General features: G+C 44.0%; 2 protein-coding genes across 5 annotated transcripts in view; both read right to left on the reverse strand.

Annotated features, from left to right (window-relative positions):
• LOC126398660 (vascular endothelial growth factor A-like) overlaps nucleotides 1-18749 on the reverse strand; it is a 193839-nt gene that overhangs the window by 46365 nt on the left and 128725 nt on the right. The window lies entirely within an intron of this gene.
• lrfn5b (leucine rich repeat and fibronectin type III domain containing 5b) overlaps nucleotides 12472-18749 on the reverse strand; it is a 29337-nt gene continuing 23059 nt past the window's right edge. For all 4 annotated transcript variants that reach the window (XM_050058158.1, XM_050058157.1, XM_050058156.1 and 1 more), the window contains 3 exons: nucleotides 16783-17116; nucleotides 14317-14617; nucleotides 12472-14188 (listed from right to left, as the gene is read on the reverse strand). In XM_050058158.1, coding sequence (XP_049914115.1) covers nucleotides 13493-14188; nucleotides 14317-14617; nucleotides 16783-17116 — 1331 coding nt within the window. In that variant the 3' untranslated portion in view covers nucleotides 12472-13492. The remainder of the gene's footprint in view (nucleotides 14189-14316; nucleotides 14618-16782; nucleotides 17117-18749) is intronic.

Raw genomic sequence — 18749 nt, forward strand, 5'->3', positions numbered from 1 at the left:
GCTACTTCCAGCAGGATAACGCACCATGTCACAAAGCTCACATCATCTCAAACATGACAATGAGTTCACTGTACTCCAATGGCCTCCACAGTCACCAGATCTCAGTCCAATAGAGCACCTTTGGGATGTGCTGGAACGGGAGATTCTCATCATGGATCAACTGTGTGATGTCATCATGTCAATATGGACCAAAATCTCTGACACCAAGAATTAAGGCAGTTCTCTGAAGGCAAAAGGGGTCCAACCTGGTACTAGCAAGGTGTACCTAATAAAATGGCAGGTGAGTGTACAGTCTGTATTAGTGGTAACCCAACATATTCTTTAACCTGTGTTTTATTAACAAGCCATCTGAAAGTGTCATACAGCAACAGCAAGTGTTTGGCAGATTTTACCCAATTTAGATTAAAGTTATTAAGAGCTGAAACAATAAGATGATCAATCTATTAGTCAACTGGCAATTTTTTTGATAGTCGTATGAGTCATTTACCAAGCAATAAACGGCAAATATTTAATAGTTGCAGCTTCACAAATGCTGCTTTTCAGACGTTAATAGTGACGACTGTGTGTTCTGAATGTGATTTTGCAACGTGAGGAAGCCTCTCGTAACGTTTCACAGCAGTCTCGTGTATGAAGATCAGCTGTAGATTAACATATTCAGACCTGCTGGGGACAGGAACTCTTGGTAACCTGTCAAACAGGAACTGTTGAACGCAGCATGTTATCAGATCCATTTCACAACAACCGGCTTATTGTTTGTGTCATTTGGATTCTCATACCACTGTGAAAGCAGCGCTCTCACCCGCAGGCCTGCACAGTTCATGAAAATGTCATCAGCTGTGGAAAGTAACTATAGACATTTACATGAGTGCTACACAATTACATATTTCCATGTTACTTCATACTTCTATTCCACTTTACTTCTGAGGAAAGTACATTTATGTGAGAGCTAATGTTACTAGTTACTTTGCTGATTAAAATTTTACAATAAAAAACATGATCCCCTCATAAAATATGCTCCACTGTTATAGATTAAAATGCCCAGAATATAGAGCAGGTAAGATAAGCTCCACCTGGAGCAGCTCAGCTACAACATTTACATTAAGTAGCCTCCAGCTGACATGCTAATGCTTCAGTAATAATAAGCTTATAATTAACACAATCAGTTCTACGTATGGTAAAAGTCACTTGTTGTGATTAAGATACAAAATTAACATTTCCACTAGTGAGAATTAGGTTTTAGGTATCATTAATAGGGAATACAATTTGCCAAAATTACATTATGGATGTGTTGACTTGAACTTGTGACACGTCACAATTGAATTATAGTTATCTGTAACTGAGTTTTAGTAGAAGTCAATGGTCGAAGGTGACTAGTTCTAATGAAGTAACAGATGTCTTTAGTTAGAATTTCTACTAGTCAAAATTTCATTATGGATGTGTTAATTTGGGATTATGACACGTTAAAATTTAATTATAGCTATCTGTAATTGAGATTGAATAGAGGTCAATGGTAAAAATTGATTCTTTGTAATGAAGTTAGAGATAAATTAGAATTGCTGCTAGTCAAAGTTACATCCAAGAAATTTTAAATTGGAATTCTAACACATCAGAATTGAATTATAGTTATCTGTTACTGAGTTTGAATAGAAGTCAATGGTGAAAGCTGACTAGTTGTTATTAATTTACAGATATCTTTAATTAAAATTGCTTATAGTCAAAATTATATTATGGATATTTCAACGTGGAATTATAACATGTAAAAACTGAATTATAGTTATCTGTAACTGAGTTTTAGTAGAAGTCTATGGTAAAAGCTGACTAGTTGTTATTAAGTTACAGATATTTTTAATTAGAATTTCTACTAGTCATAATTACATTATGGATATGCTAACTTGGAATTATAACATGTCAAAATTGAATTATAAGTATCTGTAATTAAGCTTGAACAGAAGTCAATGGTAAAAAAGTGACTGGTTGTAATGAAGTTACAGATATCTTTAACTAAAATTGCTTCTAGTCAAATTTCGTTATAGATATTTCAACTTGGAATAACATGTCAAAACTGAAATATAGGTATCTGTAATTGAGTGTAAATAGAAGTCAATAGTAAAAGTTGATTCTTTGTAATTAAGTCACAGATATCTTAAATCAGAATTTTTATTTGACATACTGACATTATGGATACGTTAACTTGGAATTGTAACAGGTCAAAATTGAATTATAGATATCAGTGACTGAGTATGAATAGAAGTCAATGGTAAAAGCTGACTAGTGGTTATTAGGTTAGAGATGTTTTCATTTAGATTCGCAACTAGTTGGGGCGCCCAGTGGCTCAGTGGGTAGAGCAGGCACCCCATGCACAAGGGCTTTGTCCCTGCTGCAGAGGCCAGTGGCTCGATTCCAGTTTGCTACTCGTCATAATCACATTATGGATATGTCAATTTGGCAAAATTGAATTATAGATGTCTGTAATTGAGTGTGAATAGAAGTCAATAGTAAACGTTGACCTCTAATGAAGTTATAGATATCTTTAATTAGAATTGCTGCCAGGCACAATTATATTACAGATATGTCAGTTTGGAATTACAACATGTCAAAACTGAATGTTCAGGTTAGAACTGCTATGGATATACTAAAGTGGAATCATAGCCACTCAAAAAACTGTCTGAGAACCGTTGATATCCACAGATGTTATTATCGCTGCTGATTAAATGTTTTATGTTTAGAGAAATAAAAAAGTGACCCTCGTTATTCAGACTAGACACAACTGAGGATAACTGAGCTTCTAAAAGCTGCATCAGCTCGGTGGAGTTTCCTTCCTTCCTTCCTCCTCCGGTCTCTTGCAGTTTTTTGAGTTTACACATAAGTCCATTCCTTTTTCTGCTCAGCCAGCAGGATTAACACAACTGTCTACCTCAGCGTCCTGCTAAGATCCTGCTCTTCAGCCTGATCCTGGTCATCCAGCTGCTGCTGACTCCAGACCAGCTCTTACTGCCCCCTTCTGGCACCAGGCTGCAGTGACTGTACCCAGGTGACAGTGCTATCCATGGTGCTGATCACACGGCGGCGGCGGTGGATACAACAATGCCTTCAATTCCTCTGTGAGTTAAAGTTTGAAGAGCTCTCCCTTGAGTCTTTTTGAAAACTGTCCTGGCTGTCTGTCACCATGGAACGATCCAAGAGGAAGAGGGAAACAAAAGGGAGCTCTGTTTCTGTGTGTGAGGAAATTAATTGATTCAGCTCCGGTGCATTCTTGATGTCTTATTGGCTTTTTTAGGCTCCAGACAGCTCAGACGTGCTCCTTGAAATTCAGAACCAGGCACACTTTCCCTCTACCTGGGACCAACTCTGTGTGTCTATGTGCAAGAGTCAGAGTCTGTAAAGGCTGATTCAGGCATGATTCCACTTGGGGGTCTCTGTCTCTCTTTTTTTTCTAAGGGAGCATTTATCCACAGGATTGGTTGTTTTGATTGACAAAGGCAGGGGAGAGTAAATGCGCTACTTGTTATGCAGCTGAAGTCTGTCAAGCCTCCAACACCTGCTCTCTTTCAGATGCTTATTTCATTATGGCTCCTCTCTCCCAGGAGTCAAGGCACTTGTGGGTTTTTTTTTTCTCCTCCTTCCTATTTTTAATTCCGTGCTGCATGTTTACCTGGATGTTTTTCCCTTCCTCTCATACTCTCTCTGCTTTGGCCAAGCCTGAGCTTATTTGCAGCCGAGCGTGATCTCACCTACAATCTCAACGCCTGGATTTTCTTTCATTAGTTTGTTTCACTCTCTGTCTGTTGCGCTGGCAGCGAGCAAACAAAGGTTTATCACACTGAAGCGTAGCAGGCGGCGAGATGCCCACAGTTCTTACAGCTGCACCAAAGCCCTTCATCTGTGAGTGGAGAGTAAATCAGGAAATCCTGACAGATCAGCTCTCTGTGCTTTATTATTCATTTTACATTTCTTAATAATAACACTTGTGCGGGGATCTTTCTCTCCCTTGTGCTCTGAATTTCACAGTCGAGATGTAAATAAATCCTGAGGCAGTTTAAACATCAAATTGTATACATAGATTTAGTGTATCCTAAACTTCATTCTGCAAATACAGAATTGTACAAATGGACTTTAATGTAGATATACCTTCCTCTCCCTCCCTACATTCAGTGAAAGCCTGTCAGTGACTATTATACTTAACTCCTCCATTTCTCCGTCACGCATCCAATTTGATGCAAAGGCATGCAGAGCAGTATAACTCCATCCAATCTGCAGGTCTGTAACTTAAATCTGTTCTCGACACGTTTAAATCTCTTGAAGTGCCTTTTTTTTTTTTTTTTTTTTGCGGTGGGCACAGCGAGAGATGCTATTTCCATGCAGAAAATATGTTGCCAAGGTAACAGAGGAGAGAGTGAGAGTGTGTGTGTGTGTGTGTGTGTGTGTGTGTGTGAGTGAGAGAAAGAGAGGCTGAGATACCCCCTGAATACCAGGACTGCCGCTGCAGACGTAGAGCACAACGCTCCACCCTGTCAGCATCGCTACAGCAGATTTTTTCAGCCCGTGTTTAACACTCGTCACACATCTGTAGCCTGACTTTGAATCCTTTAACTGCCAAGACGGTTGGGTTTTTCAAGTGTCACACCAAAGAACAGCAGAGGTTGTGATCCATCTTTCTGCATCTCACCCTCTTCTTCACCTCTGGTCCTCTTATCAACTCCCAGTCTGTCTCTTCCTATATATAGACCGCCTTCCTCTCTCTTCTCTTCCTCTCCATCTGTGTTCACCTGTCTCCTCCCTCGTACTCTCTCTGCCTGACAAACTCAAATTAGCTTTACTGGCATGGCCATAATTAACTACGCTGTTGCCTGAGTAGGTTGTTCGACGTTTACTATGTATGTGTGGTAATTCAGAATGTGAAAAAGAACACTATGTACAATATAGACTACCGGAAAACTTCAATTAAACGCCCAGTCCCTTTTACTAACCTGGTGTGGCCACATGTTTAGACGCCTGCTCTGGTTGCCGAGCAGTTCTTTTTTTAAATAGAAGTTCTTCAGATGTATAAAACCGGGTTGTTGGCTACCTCAAATTATTCATCCATTCCACGATTACTTGAATCACTATGCAAATAGTTGAGCTACCAGCAAGCTACTGCAACATGTAGTTAGTAGTTTAATTACCATTAAACTTCAAATAAAAGCCCAGTCCCTTTTACTAGCCTGGTGTGGCCACATGTTTAGACGCCTGCTCTGGTTGCCAAGCAGTTCAGTTTTTTTATAGAAGTTCTTAAGAGGTAATTTAACTACCTAAATCACTTTGCAAATAGCCAAACCACCAGCAAGCTACTGCAATGTGTAGTTAAACTACTAGTTTAATTACTGTAAAACTTCAAATAAAAGCCCAGTCCCTTTTACTAGCCCGGTGTGGCCACATGTTTAGACGCCTGGTCTGGTTGCCAAGCAGTTCATTTTTTAGTTCTTTGGAAGTAATTTATCCACTTACATCAGTACGAAATAGTTGAACTACCACCCAGCTACTGCAACATGAAGTTAAATTGGTTTAATAATCGTAAAACTTCAATTAAACACCCATTCTCTTTTACTAGTCCGGTGTGGCCACATGTTTAGACGCCTGGTCTGGTTGCCGAGCAGTTCTTTTTCTTAAATAGAAGTTCTTCGGATGTATAAAACCGGGTTGTTGGCTACCTCAAATTATGCATCCATTCCACGATTACTTGAATCACTATGCAAATAGTTGAGCTACCAGCAAGCTACTGAAACATGTAGCTAAACTACTAGTTCAGTTACCATAAAACTTCAAATAAAAGCCCAGTCCCTTTTATTAGCCTGGTGTGGCCACATGTTTAGACGCCTGGTCTGGTTACCAAGCAGTTCAGTTTTTAAAAAAAAAAAGTTCTTTGAAAGTAATTTAACTTCTTAAATCACTGTGCAAATAATAACTAAAAGTAACTACCAGCGAGCTACTGGAACATGTGGTTAAACTACTAGTTTAATTACCATAAAACTTCAAATAAAGCCCAGTCCCTTTTACTAGCCCGTTGTGGCCACATGTTTAGACACCTGGTCTGGTTGCCAAGCAGTTCATTTTTTTTATGGAAGTTCTTAAGAGGTAATTTAACTACTTAAATCACTTTGCAAATAGTTGAACTACCAGCAAGCTACTGCAACGTGTAGTTAAACTATTAGTTTAATTACTGTAAAACTTCAAATAAACGCCCAGTCCCTTTTACTAGCCCGGTGTGGCCACATGTTTAGACGCCTGGTCTGGTTGCTATGCAGTTCATTTTTTTATAGAAGTTCTTCGGATGTATAAAACAGGGATAATTACTACTGCAAGCTACTGCATCATGTAGTTAAACTACTAGTTAATTAGTTAATTACTTACTAAAGTAAAATGCTGCTCAGTATTAACTATCACTTCAAAATGAAAGGTGCATATTTTTTCTCTTACCTGTAGTGCTATTTATCAGTCTAGATCGTTCTGAGTTGCAGAGTGTTGAAGATATCGGCCGTAGAGATGTCTGCGATCTCTGAATATAATGCTCAAAATAATTAAATACACTTATATACATACTAATTCATTTAAACTCCAGGGATATCAATCTGTCCATTCAGGAAGTACAAGTGATTGTGAATCAGCAAATCAAAGTGACAACAGGTGCAATGGAGAGGCAAAAGCAAGACAACCCCCAAAAGGGAATGGTTTTACATGTGGTGTCCACAGACAGTTGCTCTCTCCTTATCCTTCCTGACTGATTCTTCTCTAGTTTGGTCTTCTACTAGTGTCCTNTGTCTCCCAGCACAGTCTCAGGAGCATGGAGGAGATACCAGGAGACCGGCTGTTACACCAGGAGAGCTGGACAGGGCCGTAGAAGGGCATCAACCCAGCAGCAGGACTGCTATCTGCTCCTTTGTGTGAGGAGGAACAGGAGGAGCACTGCCAGAGCTCTACAACATGACCTCCAGCAGGCTACTGCTGTGCATGTTTCTTACCACACTGTCAGAAACAGACTCCATGAGGGTGGCATGAGGGCCCCACATCCTCTAGTGGGACCTGTGTTCACAGGCCAGCACCGTGCAGCTCGACTGGCATTCACCAGAGAACACCAGAATTAGCAGGTCCACCATTGGCGCCCTGTTCTCTTCACAGATGAGAGCAGGTTCACACTAAGCACATGTGACAGGCGTGAAAGAGTCTGGAGACGCCGTGGTGAACGTTTTGCTGCATGTGACATCATCCAGCATGACTGGTTTGGTGGTGGGTCAGTGATGGTCTGGGGAGGCAGATCCTTGGAGGGTTGCACAGACCTCCATGCCATAGCCAACAGTACTCTGACTGCTGTTAGGTACCAGGATGAAATCAGACCTGACGCTGGTGCAGTGGGCCCTGGGTTCCTCCTGGTGCAGAGGGCCCTGGGTTCCTCCTGGTGCAGAGGGCCCTGGGTTCCTCCTGGTGCAGGACAATGCCAGGCCTCATATTGCCAGAGTGTAGGCAGTTCCTGGATGATGAAGGCGTTGATGCCATTGACTGGCCCTCTAGTCCCTATGACCTAAATCCAATTGAGCATCTATGGGACGTTATGTTTCGGTGCATCCGACGCCGCCAAGTGCCGCCACAGACTGTCCAGGAGCTTCTTGATGCCCTGATCCAGGTCTGGAAGGAGATCCCCCAGGACACCATCCACCAACTCATCAGGAATACACCCAGACAATGTTGAGAGTGCATACAGACATACAGGAGCCATTATTGTGCAGAACAAGTAAATTAAAAACATCACAAGTACCTTTTGCTGCTTTTTTTTTTTTTTACATGTAATGGAGTACTTTCACACTGTTGTATTTCTGCTCCTACTTCAGCACAGGCTTTGTGTACTTCCTCCACCATTAGGTTAATCACTGAGGAAAACAATGATTAGTCGCAGCCCTACAACACAGAATATTTTAACGAGGGCGCTTTGAAGTCTGAGAGCGTGTCGAGTTCTTGGTCGCTGAGTTTTATTTTGGTAAAGAGCTCGCCTCTGTCTTCATGCAGGCTGCAGTGTTAGTGAGGCATTTAGTGCTGCCCAGTCTCTGCCTCTTGTTTTTGGCAGACTGACTCAGTCTCTCCTCTCTGGGTTGCCAGGTTTGTCTGTGTCCACCAGTCTCAATAGCCAGGTTGTGATCACTCACTTTGTTTCTAGGTATTGGCTGTTGAATTGGGTTTTTGTTGTAGACATCCAATCTGTTGATGTACAGTCTGGTCTAGATTGTGAGAGTGTTGTACTGTCCTCTCTCTCACTGTAGTCTCTCCTCTGTGCCTCCATTTCTCCCGTCAGCCACCACACGTCAATCACAAATCGACCTTTATTTGATTAATGCCTCATTTCAGGATCCTCATCACGTCCCCGCTCCGCTCCACCTGGTCACTAAAGGTGAACTCTCTTCAGAAGAGCGTAGCCGTGGCATCTACATTTTAAATCGCTGACTGTAAAGCTGCGTGGAGATGTAATCGGCCTGCAGGTTCTACACTGCAAACACAGTCACAGTCGGATCAAAGGACCTTTAAAGCCTTGTTTATGAAGAGCTACCTGACATTCTCAATTTTACCCGCAGTGGCTGCGTCCCCTCAGCTACAGCGGAGGACAGCTGATCAAACTACAGCTGTGGGGACTCTTTCTGCCTATATCACCATGTGCGTTAGCGTGTGCGCTTTATGTGCCCAATTAGCGTGAAATTCAAGTTAAATGTGACACCATGGTTTGATATCTCAACTTAACAAGCACACTTAGATGAGATCACTGTGAGCAATAAATAAGATTAGCACCCAGAAACACAGTCAACTCATAATCCGAGTGTGAGCTGGTTATGAAAGCCCCGAAGCCATGCAGATCTCTGTGTCTGTGTGTGGATGTAGAAATGATTCAGCAAGTGAAATGCAGGCATGCATGCAGTAACATTTGGGACCACAGTTTGGGAGCACTTGGTGTTTCTGCGATGGGTGAGCAAAATAACGGGAGCGTATGTTTCCAGGGTTCTATGTTCCCCACTTACACAAAAAAGGTTCTATGTTTCCCGAGTTCTATTTTGGCCACTCAACCAAGCGGGAAACATAGAACCCTTTTTGTGTAAACAGGGAACATAGAACCTTTTTTGCAGGGTTAAGTGGGGAACATAGAACCCAGGATACATAGAACCCTGGAAACATAGGGATGACCCCAAAATAACGTGGCCCATGACCTCCCAACAGCCTCCTGTCCTCCATTACCAGAGCCCTGAAGCGATAACAAGATTAACATAAGCACTTTTGGTAAGTCACTGTGAATGGGAGCCTTAAAGAGGCTTAAACTGTCCCCCTCCACCAACAGCTGATAGATAGTTGGGAGCTGACTGGCACATCTGCTTGGTTACTGCACTGTTCTCTTAGTGATCTCCGACACTGGGGAATCAATGGGAGATCCATCATTGGGGATGCTCGGCGAAGAGACAGAGAGCACTTCTATAAGCGATAGCAGCTATCAGGCAAATGGGCAGAAAATGGTTCCTAATGGTGCCTGGTATGTCTGGTGTAAACTGCAGCCAGTCTCTTTGTCGTCCATCACCCTGGAGCATATGTAACTGAAGGAGGGGAGGAGGCAGCAGAGGAGAGGAAGAGGAGGAAGCATCTGTTCATTCAGCATGGGAACCCCTCGGGGGGCGACGTGATAATCTGGGTTCACGTCAAACCAAATCTGGTGTCTGTGCTGCGGGATGACGCCGTGTCACTTAGTAAGTCTGCACGTCAAACGGAGGAAGTCACTCAGTCAGCACCCCCGGTGTGTGACCTTCCCTCGGCGGACTCCTCCACTTTTCTAATGGGATTTGGAAAATGCTCAGTCATTTTCTGTCTCGGCTTTGTCAAAATCCTGTTGGTAATTGAGGCACAGTTGACTCGAAAGCCGAGATCATAAAAAATGAATGACTGCGCGCGTTCTCTAAACCCCCTCGAATCTGCTGTGTCTAAAAACTGCGCAGGTAAACGCCAGTCAAGAGGGGAGTGGAGTAGTTTCCAGCGCGGGCAATTAGCATCATAACAGGACACTTGGCAGCATTAGTTATCGGCTTTAATCACGAGTTTGACTAGACAGTAACAGTTGGTGCTGAGTAAACAAGGAAGTCTTTAGTTTAGATTTGACCATTTCAATTATCTCCCCCCTTGCCCAGACTGCTGTTTTCCCAGAAACAGTAATCACATTCACTATTAATGAGCCATGATGTTCATCCTGGACCCATTTACTCCTCTCAATAATGCATACTCTTTGGAATTGCCTGTGCATATTTTACACTGTGCCACCTCCCCCCCCGAGAGGCATATCAGTGGTGTTTTGGTCTCTCTGCCCCGGGCTCTCTCTTACATGTTCTCCCAGGGATAATGCCCACCAGGGGTGCAATGTCTCATGTGTGAGTCTGACTAAGACCGCCTGCTGTGTGGAGATAATGAAACACTGAGCTGCAGCAAAAGGTGCGAACACACTTGTTGAAGGACCTCAGCCTTCTTCTATTAAGCCTTCACATCACCTCTCGCTAACCGTGATTTTAACAGGCTCTACAGTTTGTTGAAATAGGCCCGACCATCTCTTTTAAATAAGACAATTGACCACAAATTGGACACATCAGTGCCCCTGATGTGATTTTCCCCACATCATGATTGTCATTTAAAGCAGGCAACGGTGCCATCGGAGGCCGTGTTGGTTTAAGTGCTCCGTAAAGGCACTCGTCCTGTCAGAACTGAGTGAAACTCACACAAAGGGATGAAAAGGCCCATTAGCAGTGACAGCATAAAATGGATTTAATCAGCGGAACATTGAGGCTACTATTGAGCAGAGGGGGGACGAGTTAATCAAAATGCTTCCGACGATCACTGTGACCTCGGTGGCGTTTGAGTTGCATATCAAATCAGGTCAGACCGACAAGGGGATTGGCCGCTCTGTTTGTAGAAGGCAGGTCAGACTCTGAGAGATTGGCAGGTTCAGCTCTCAAGTGGGCCAGTGAGTGGGCTGGGTGGGTTGTTCGGGAGCATGGCAGAGAGGAGTGAGTCAGCATGATGCAAGACAGTAGACCAGAGAGGAGGAGGAGGAGGAGGAGGAGGATGAGGAGGAGGAGGGGGGTGTCAGATGGTGGTGAGGGGAGGACGACAACTAGACAAAGGCCAGGAAACAAATTACAGGTCTTTGGAAAGCGGGTCAGGCTCGTGCAGTGTTGTGAAGGGGAGCGTGTGGTTCTGATCTGGCCACAGGGCTCACTCCGCTCTGCTCGCTGCCAGACCTCCAGCCGAGGTCCATCACCCGCACTCACCCCACCGCTGCCCCCCTCCTCCTCCTCCTCTCCCCCCTCTCACCCCCTTTTGTGAAGGTGCACTGAATACCGAGGAGCCAGAGGCTGCATGGCTGGCTTACAAAGGATGCTCTTTTCTCCGTCTCCTGCACTCCTCGTTCTGTTTCGCTCTACATTCTCCGTCACTCCCAGCTCCCTGTGCCCTCTCCCTCTCTTCTCTCTCTCTGCGACTCTGAGCTGTCTCGCTTTCTTCTCTGCACCTCGCGCTCCCTCTCCGTTTCTTCATCCTCACCCCTGCCTCTCTGCCTCCCACCCTCGTCGCCGTATTTGTTTCACAAAACCTTCCATCTACTCCTCTCTCTGCTTCGCCTCCTCTCTCCTCCCCTCCACCCTCCGTCTCTCCCTCTCCAGAAATGCATCTATTATTAACATACACCTCTGGCTCTCGCCGAAGACTAAACCAAGGTTCAGGCCAAGCTCCTCAGCATTTTAATCACCCGTAATGAGCAAGAAATAATGACTAAAAGTGCCTGTTTGGGTGACAGCAATTAATGTATGTCTTGTATACAGCATGTGCAGGTTTCCTCCTCCATCCTTTGAGGTTTCATGCTGAAGGAGGCATACCAGAGCATGTATATAAAAATCAATCAGGCAGCCAATACACACAGTGATTCAGAGCTCGTATTCCAGCAGATAATGCATATCATGTCAGCCCCGCTGTCAGGGAGACTGTAACCGTAGAATTAGTCGTGCACTGGTTCCCACTGCGGAGGTCGTGTTTAACCTCTCCTGCAGCAGGTCTCTGCAGTGGCTGCCGTCCGAGGGGCACAGGCGCGGCGCTGTCAGAGGAGCGCGGAGATGCGCAGGCGAGGGGCGTCCCCGGTGACTAGCATGGCCTCTTTTCATCTTCTGCTTCCCTCGTCTCTTTGAACAAACACAGGGGCTCAGGGCAGGGATCTGTCAGAGGTCCACTACTCGCAGAGAGAGCGGAATCGTGTTGTTGCAAGACTACTGAAACCCCAAATTCATTACCACTTTGGCTGGCGGAGCTCGCACAACTAAGGGATGCATCTATTGTTGTGTTGTGCAACATTTTTACAGCACAAAGAGGAGCTGCTTTTAAATTCTAAAGTGGGAGAATTCAGAAGCTGGAAATGAGATACGTCTGAGTGTGTTCCCTTTTATCACTGGTTTATTTATACTGGTAAACATCAAACAGAAACAACAGCAAAATCAAGAGCCGACGTCCTCCCATACTTGTGATTATCGTTTCTCTTACATCGACAAGTTAATTTACAATGGTTGTCATCGGCGTGACATGATAACGTCAGTACGTAAAAAATATGGAAATGCACCTTTCCTCTGGATCTCATCCACACCTGGTATCAGATTACTTCCCCCACCTGTCATGCTGTCGGTGTTGGTTCAATTGTCGCTCCAATCAGTCGTGACAGGAATCCTATCAGGGTTGAGTCTTTATGTAATTATGTGATAAAAATGTATCGATTCAAACCGGAGGGCAGTATTAGGCTCGAGTCGACTTGTGCCACAAAAATACTGCATTGTGCTGCGTCTCGGGGGTGTCGGGATGAAAAGATGGAGCGCTGTCTGTCTACTACATTCTGTTCCAACACCTCTGGGATGTAAAGCACATTCGTAATCTCCCCAAACCACCGCCAAGGTAATTAAGACATGTCACCGTCTGTGTGTAGAGCTGGAGACAAGAATCATGTTCAGAGTCTACAGAGATTGTATCACTTTCAGTAACAGGCAATGAGACCGCGAGTATAATAACCCCTCCCCTGTGTGCTTCTTTCTTTGTTATAATACAGTATGTCCAGGTTACTGCATTCAATACCACATGAACACTTATGGTTGTACTGAGATATACAGCATCTCACACAACTTAACATTTTTGTACATGAATTTGTTTTATACATCGTTGTGCCTTTCATCAAAGTTTGATCAAACGTCGTTGCAAAGACGACTTTGATAGGTTATAAGGTAGAAAACAAATGTGAAACGTTTCCCATAACCCTGTACGCCTGCCTTGACCCCATACACAGTATATGAGGGAAGCTTACAGGTCCCTCCGTAGAGAGCGCACAAGCTCAACACAAGGCATAAAATCCCTGTCTGTTCCACAACGGGCCACAAATCCAATCCAAGAAAACAAGAGAATGCAGGTCATAAACTCCAAATCATAAAGTGCTCTCCAGAAGCCACTCAGACCTGGAGAGCTTGTCCCTGGCCCGGTGAATGTTTGTCGTGCCTTCCAGCTGCGGCAGCTCTCCGCTCATTGACAGGCTACGCTTGGAGCGCAGGCTGGCCCCGGGTTTGGGGTAGGCCACATAGCACCGCTCCCTATATGAGTCTGCGTTAAGGGAGTGCCTGCGGTTCACCCTCACCCCCCCTGCAGGCACAGTCATGTAATGTCGAGCGGCCTGTTGGGGCCGTGGACCCCTGGGAACAGCAGTCCATTTGGTGGGCTGGCCAGGAACAGCCAGAGCAACGGCTGTGGTCATTTTAACCTCTGACGAGTTATTCCGGTTCATGTTATCCAGCTCGACATCTGCCTGAGCTTCGGCTCGGCGAGACTCTGAGGGTTTGGGCGGAGCGCTGGAACGTTTGGGTCTTGGGGCGCCCGGGGAGGCCGGATGCCAGCTGTGGCTGGCAGCAGAGGTAGAGACAGTGCAGTCAGGGACGGAGGGTTTGGTGGTGGCTACAACAACCGGAGGTCGCTGCTTGGCTGGCTCTGCGGGCGGCAGGGCAACTCGGAGGCACTCCTTGTCATTCTTCTCTGGACGCAGGACCTGCTTGGACAGGGACTTGGGAATTCCACAGCCTTGTAGTTGTCCATCACTGCTCAGTGACCGAATATCCCCCATCTCTAGAGCCTGACGTGACAAGAGAGAAGTATGGGAAGAGAGAGAAGAATGAAATTCTATTAGACGCCCCTGATTCAATATCAACAGAAATAATGAACATAAAAAGAACAAAACAGAAGGAATCATGCCAAACTGACCTTATCTGCATCTCCTTGGTTACACACCCGGTAGCGCACAATGAGGAAGATGATAAAAGCGAGCACTGAGGCCACAATAATCCCTCCGATGATAACCACAATAGTGCCGCCAAGAAACTGAGACTGCATGAAATGGCATCTCAGGTACTGCGGCTCTGTAGTGAAGTGGATACAACCTATCACCCGGGTGGCGGTCAGCGAGGTCACCTGGTCATCGTAGATGGCCAGCACACACAAGTCGTAGTGCGTTCCAGCCGCCAGGTTGTTTACCAGGATGCTCTTACTGGTGGGGGGTATCATCCTGTGGAAAAAAGAAGAAAGGCTTTGTGAGTTGTGAGATTAGGGAGGGTTATATGAAAGGAAACAGAAGCAAATCAGATTATCCAGCTTATTGTTTTGTGTGGATAAAATGACATGACAATCATTTATCTCTCAGGGGGCTATTTAAGATCTGTCTAGGCATAATCTTTTGTGACATTTGATTTATTTCCTGCCAGCATCTTCGCTGATAAAAGGTTGCTTTCAGTCCTTATGTTTACAACATCAGGATTACCGAGCCAATTCTTTAATGTCTCCAGAATTCGGTAGCCACTGCCAAGCACCATATGTGAAGTTGACTTCGAAGTTCCTTTGGAAAAAAGGGGTCTTTGCAACAATCCTGTCATATCACAGTGATTAGCGCTAAATATGGAGTGAAAGAGGGCAGACATGAAAGAGTGCTGTGTACGCCAGTTTCTCAGATAGGCATGTGCGAAGCCTCTGATGCTTTTTGTAAAACACTGGCTGACTACTCTTTCATCTTCCTATCAGTCCGCAGCTTAGTGCTGACATTCTGTTTTGATTTTGTTGATTAAGCATTATCAAGGTTTTGCACATAGTAAACGATACACTCCGGCGAGGGGGGGATTATGAGTCGAAGAATGGGGAGTCAGGCGCAGTGCATTAGTCTGTCTTCCTGATAGGATTAATAGACACCACAAATAATCATGTCGACAGCCAAGTCCAGTTCTTAATGACTAAATATCTAAAGGGATTTAAGCAATCAAAGCAGACTATGGAGGTAAAGCAGGGGTCAAGGAATTTGTAATAATGTGATTCCAATCTGCTTAAGTTTACTGGCATACGTTCAGATTCGGATTTAAGGTTTGTGTACGAGATTAAAGTCGCACTTTGACGAGTTTCAACCAGCCTTGTATCACAACAATGTCAGTAGTATGTGTAAATGAACTGTGGTACACTTCCATCTTGCCAGTGCCCAGATCTCTGTGCTCATTTGTCAGCGAAAAACAACAGATCGTATTTCCTCATTTTCGTATGCCGCAACCGCCGCCACGGATACAAAGAGTATGGAAGCGGATTGAGAGAGGCACGCCCCCAAACAGACCAAATGGTAAAATTAGGCAGTGTTTATCTAATATTAGACATCATACGGAGTCCCGAAATTGCTGAAAGTTTTTTTTTTGTTTGTTTTTTTAATATCTTGTGTGCACAGAATAATTATCTTGTGGAAACAACTTATTTGTCTTGTGAGAACAAGTTTTTTATCTTTTGGGAATAACTTACTATCTTGTGAGACCAAGTTATTATGTGGGAAGTAGTTAATATCTTGTAGGAACAAGTTCTTTAACTTTTGGGAACTAGTTAATCTTTTGTGCACAAAATTACCTTTTGCACACAAATTATTTTATTCGTAGGAAAAGTTTATTTCATCTGCACAAGTGATTGTCTTGTGGGAACAAGTTTTTTTTTACCTTGTGGGAACAAGTTAAGTTGTTCCCACAAGATAATTATTTGTTCCCACAAGATACAAAATTTAAAGTGTCATGATTTTAGGGGCTCCGTAGCTTTGCCTATTTCTTGCCTAAAATGTCTTCAGACACATATTTTATTGCACTGTTTGGCTGTAATATGAGAGTTTGTAAACAGGAAGTGGATAATACTATTTCCTCTCTTGTAAAAACGGAGGCTGAAAAAACTCAGATTAAACTGTAAGGCAGTGCTGATCACATATAAACTAAGACTCAGTTATTTTGTTACCCATTTCTCACCTCAGATGTTTTCAGAAACATTTTTTTACTGTTTAATTGTAATGTGAGATCATTTGCAAGCAACCTGTTGTTTTTTGGATGAGCAAATCACATTAGGTCACCCACCAGCATGAGTGTTTGTTGATCCTGTGAAGCACAGTGCATTCTGGTAGTTGTAGCTTTTCCACCTCTAGAGCAAAAGCAAATTCCACAGCCCTTTTCTTCTGTTTTCTTTGGTAATATAGCAACAATTTCAAAATGATTTGTGTCTTTCTACTGCACAGAGCCCAGTTTTATGAAAAGAGCATCTCTCCAGCATTGAAATAACATTTTAAACTGGCCAGTATTTTAAGGAAAGGAGCATTTTCCTCTTTGTGATTGAATTGTGAATTGTGATTTCATGCTTTATATCAACCCCGCAGGTCAGGTATAACTTTACCTGTAAACCAGTGAATCATCATAGGTGCCATTATACTGGATCTGGAACATGCGTATTCCAGGAATACTCCTCTGGAAGTTAAACTTGACCATGGCCGAGGTGGACGTGGCCTCAGCAATCACCACTTTCTTCTCCTGGCTCGTCTTGGCGTTCCCCAGAGGCAGCCCTCCCGCCTCTGCCCCCGTTTTTGTCACTGTGGCGATATCTGATGATCCGGGGTCGGGCTCCTGCTCTGCGACTGTGTTGTTGGTGATATGAGGGAGTTTAGCGATGACCAGATCCACCGTCTGCTGGGCCTCCCCTGCTGGGTTGGAGGCCACGCAGGTGAAGGAACCTGGAACACAAACTAAATCCATTATGGTCCTTCCTGATATTTATTGTGATTCACAGATAAGCGCTGCGAGCCACACATGCATTAAAGGTGCAATAAAAACATATCTGAGATAACATCTCGTGTGCACAAAAATATTATCTTCTGGGGATTCAGAGGCTCAGTAGTATGTTTCGCTTTCTTGCAGAGAGTGAAATGATAAAATTGATACTGCTCTTGTATTTTTTTGTAGCGATTGACTTTGCTTAGCATAAAGACTGGAAGCACAGGGACACAGCCAGCTGGGCTCTGTCCAATAGGAATTAATGGGACAGTTAATCCCCAGATCAAAAATCCATATTTTCCTCTTACCTGTAGTGCTGTTTATCAATCTAGATTGTTTTGATGTGAGTTGCTGAGTGTACGAGATATCAGCTGTAGAGATGTCTGCCTTCTCTCCAGTATAATGGAACTAGATGTCACTCAGCCTGTGGTGCTCAAAGCTAAAAAAAATACATTTAAAAACTCAACAGCAATGTCTCTTTCCAGAAATCATGACCCGATTACTTAAGATAATTCACAGACCTAGGAACTACTTTCTTTCTACCAAACTACACCCGCCAACCGTATCACTGCGCAGATAGAAGCGTGCATCTACTGTGAGCTCACCTAGCACCACTGAGCTAGCTAACGTTAGAGCTCAGCTGAGAAGGACGCCATTAATGTTTACATAACACACTAGCTGTGTCTCAATTCAGAGGCTGCAGCCTTTGAAGGATGCGGCCTTCGTTCTCTAAGTCGGCCACATCCTTTCAGCAAAAACAAAGTCTCCGAAATGGGACAGTCTGGTCTGCGGAGGATTTCCTGGTTGCACCACCAGTTGTTCTCACCCTGACCAGTTGGCGTTACTGTTACCTAGCAACCAGCTGCGCTTGACGAAAGGAGTAAGCTAGTAAATTAGTTAGCCCTAAATCATGGACCTGGAGATTGTTATTATATAAATATATATATATATATTTTGTTTAATACTTGAGGAGATGATTCACTGCCAGAAACACCTCCATGATATATTTCAGGCTGATGGACCATTTTCAGGTAAACATATTAAATTAAGACTGTTTAGTTGTGTGCTTTTAGCTAACAGTAATGTTAACAACAATTAGCTGTTAGCTAGTTAACAACTGTTAGTTAACTTAATATATAATCGTCACAGGCGCGCAAAGCATCTTGGGATAGTCTGGGCCACAAAGGATTCATCCGTTGCATCCTCCAAATTCTGGGAAAGAAGGCTGCGTTTGAAGGAGCCTTCAGACAGAATGGGACGCTTCAAATGCAGCCTTCGAAGGCTGCAGCCCCTGAGCTAAGACAAAGCTAATGTCACAAGCACAAGCCTCTCGTCCATGAGTAGATGCACACTTCCTTCTGCACAATGACATGGTTGGCAGGTGTAGTTTGGCACTTTGGCACAAGCTGACAGCCATCTAGTTCTATTATATTAGAGACAAGGCAGACAGCTCTACGGCCGATATCTCCAACTCCCATGAAAACAATAGAGTGTGCCAGTAAACCCGGAACTCCGTTAGCGCTTTTAGCACTTCCGGTTCTCTCGTCTAAAAGTCAATACGTTTTTTGAATGGGATTTTGGTAAAATGCCTCA

Source organism: Epinephelus moara, chromosome 12 (genome assembly GCF_006386435.1).
Source record: "Epinephelus moara isolate mb chromosome 12, YSFRI_EMoa_1.0, whole genome shotgun sequence".
NCBI lineage: Eukaryota > Metazoa > Chordata > Actinopteri > Perciformes > Serranidae > Epinephelus > Epinephelus moara.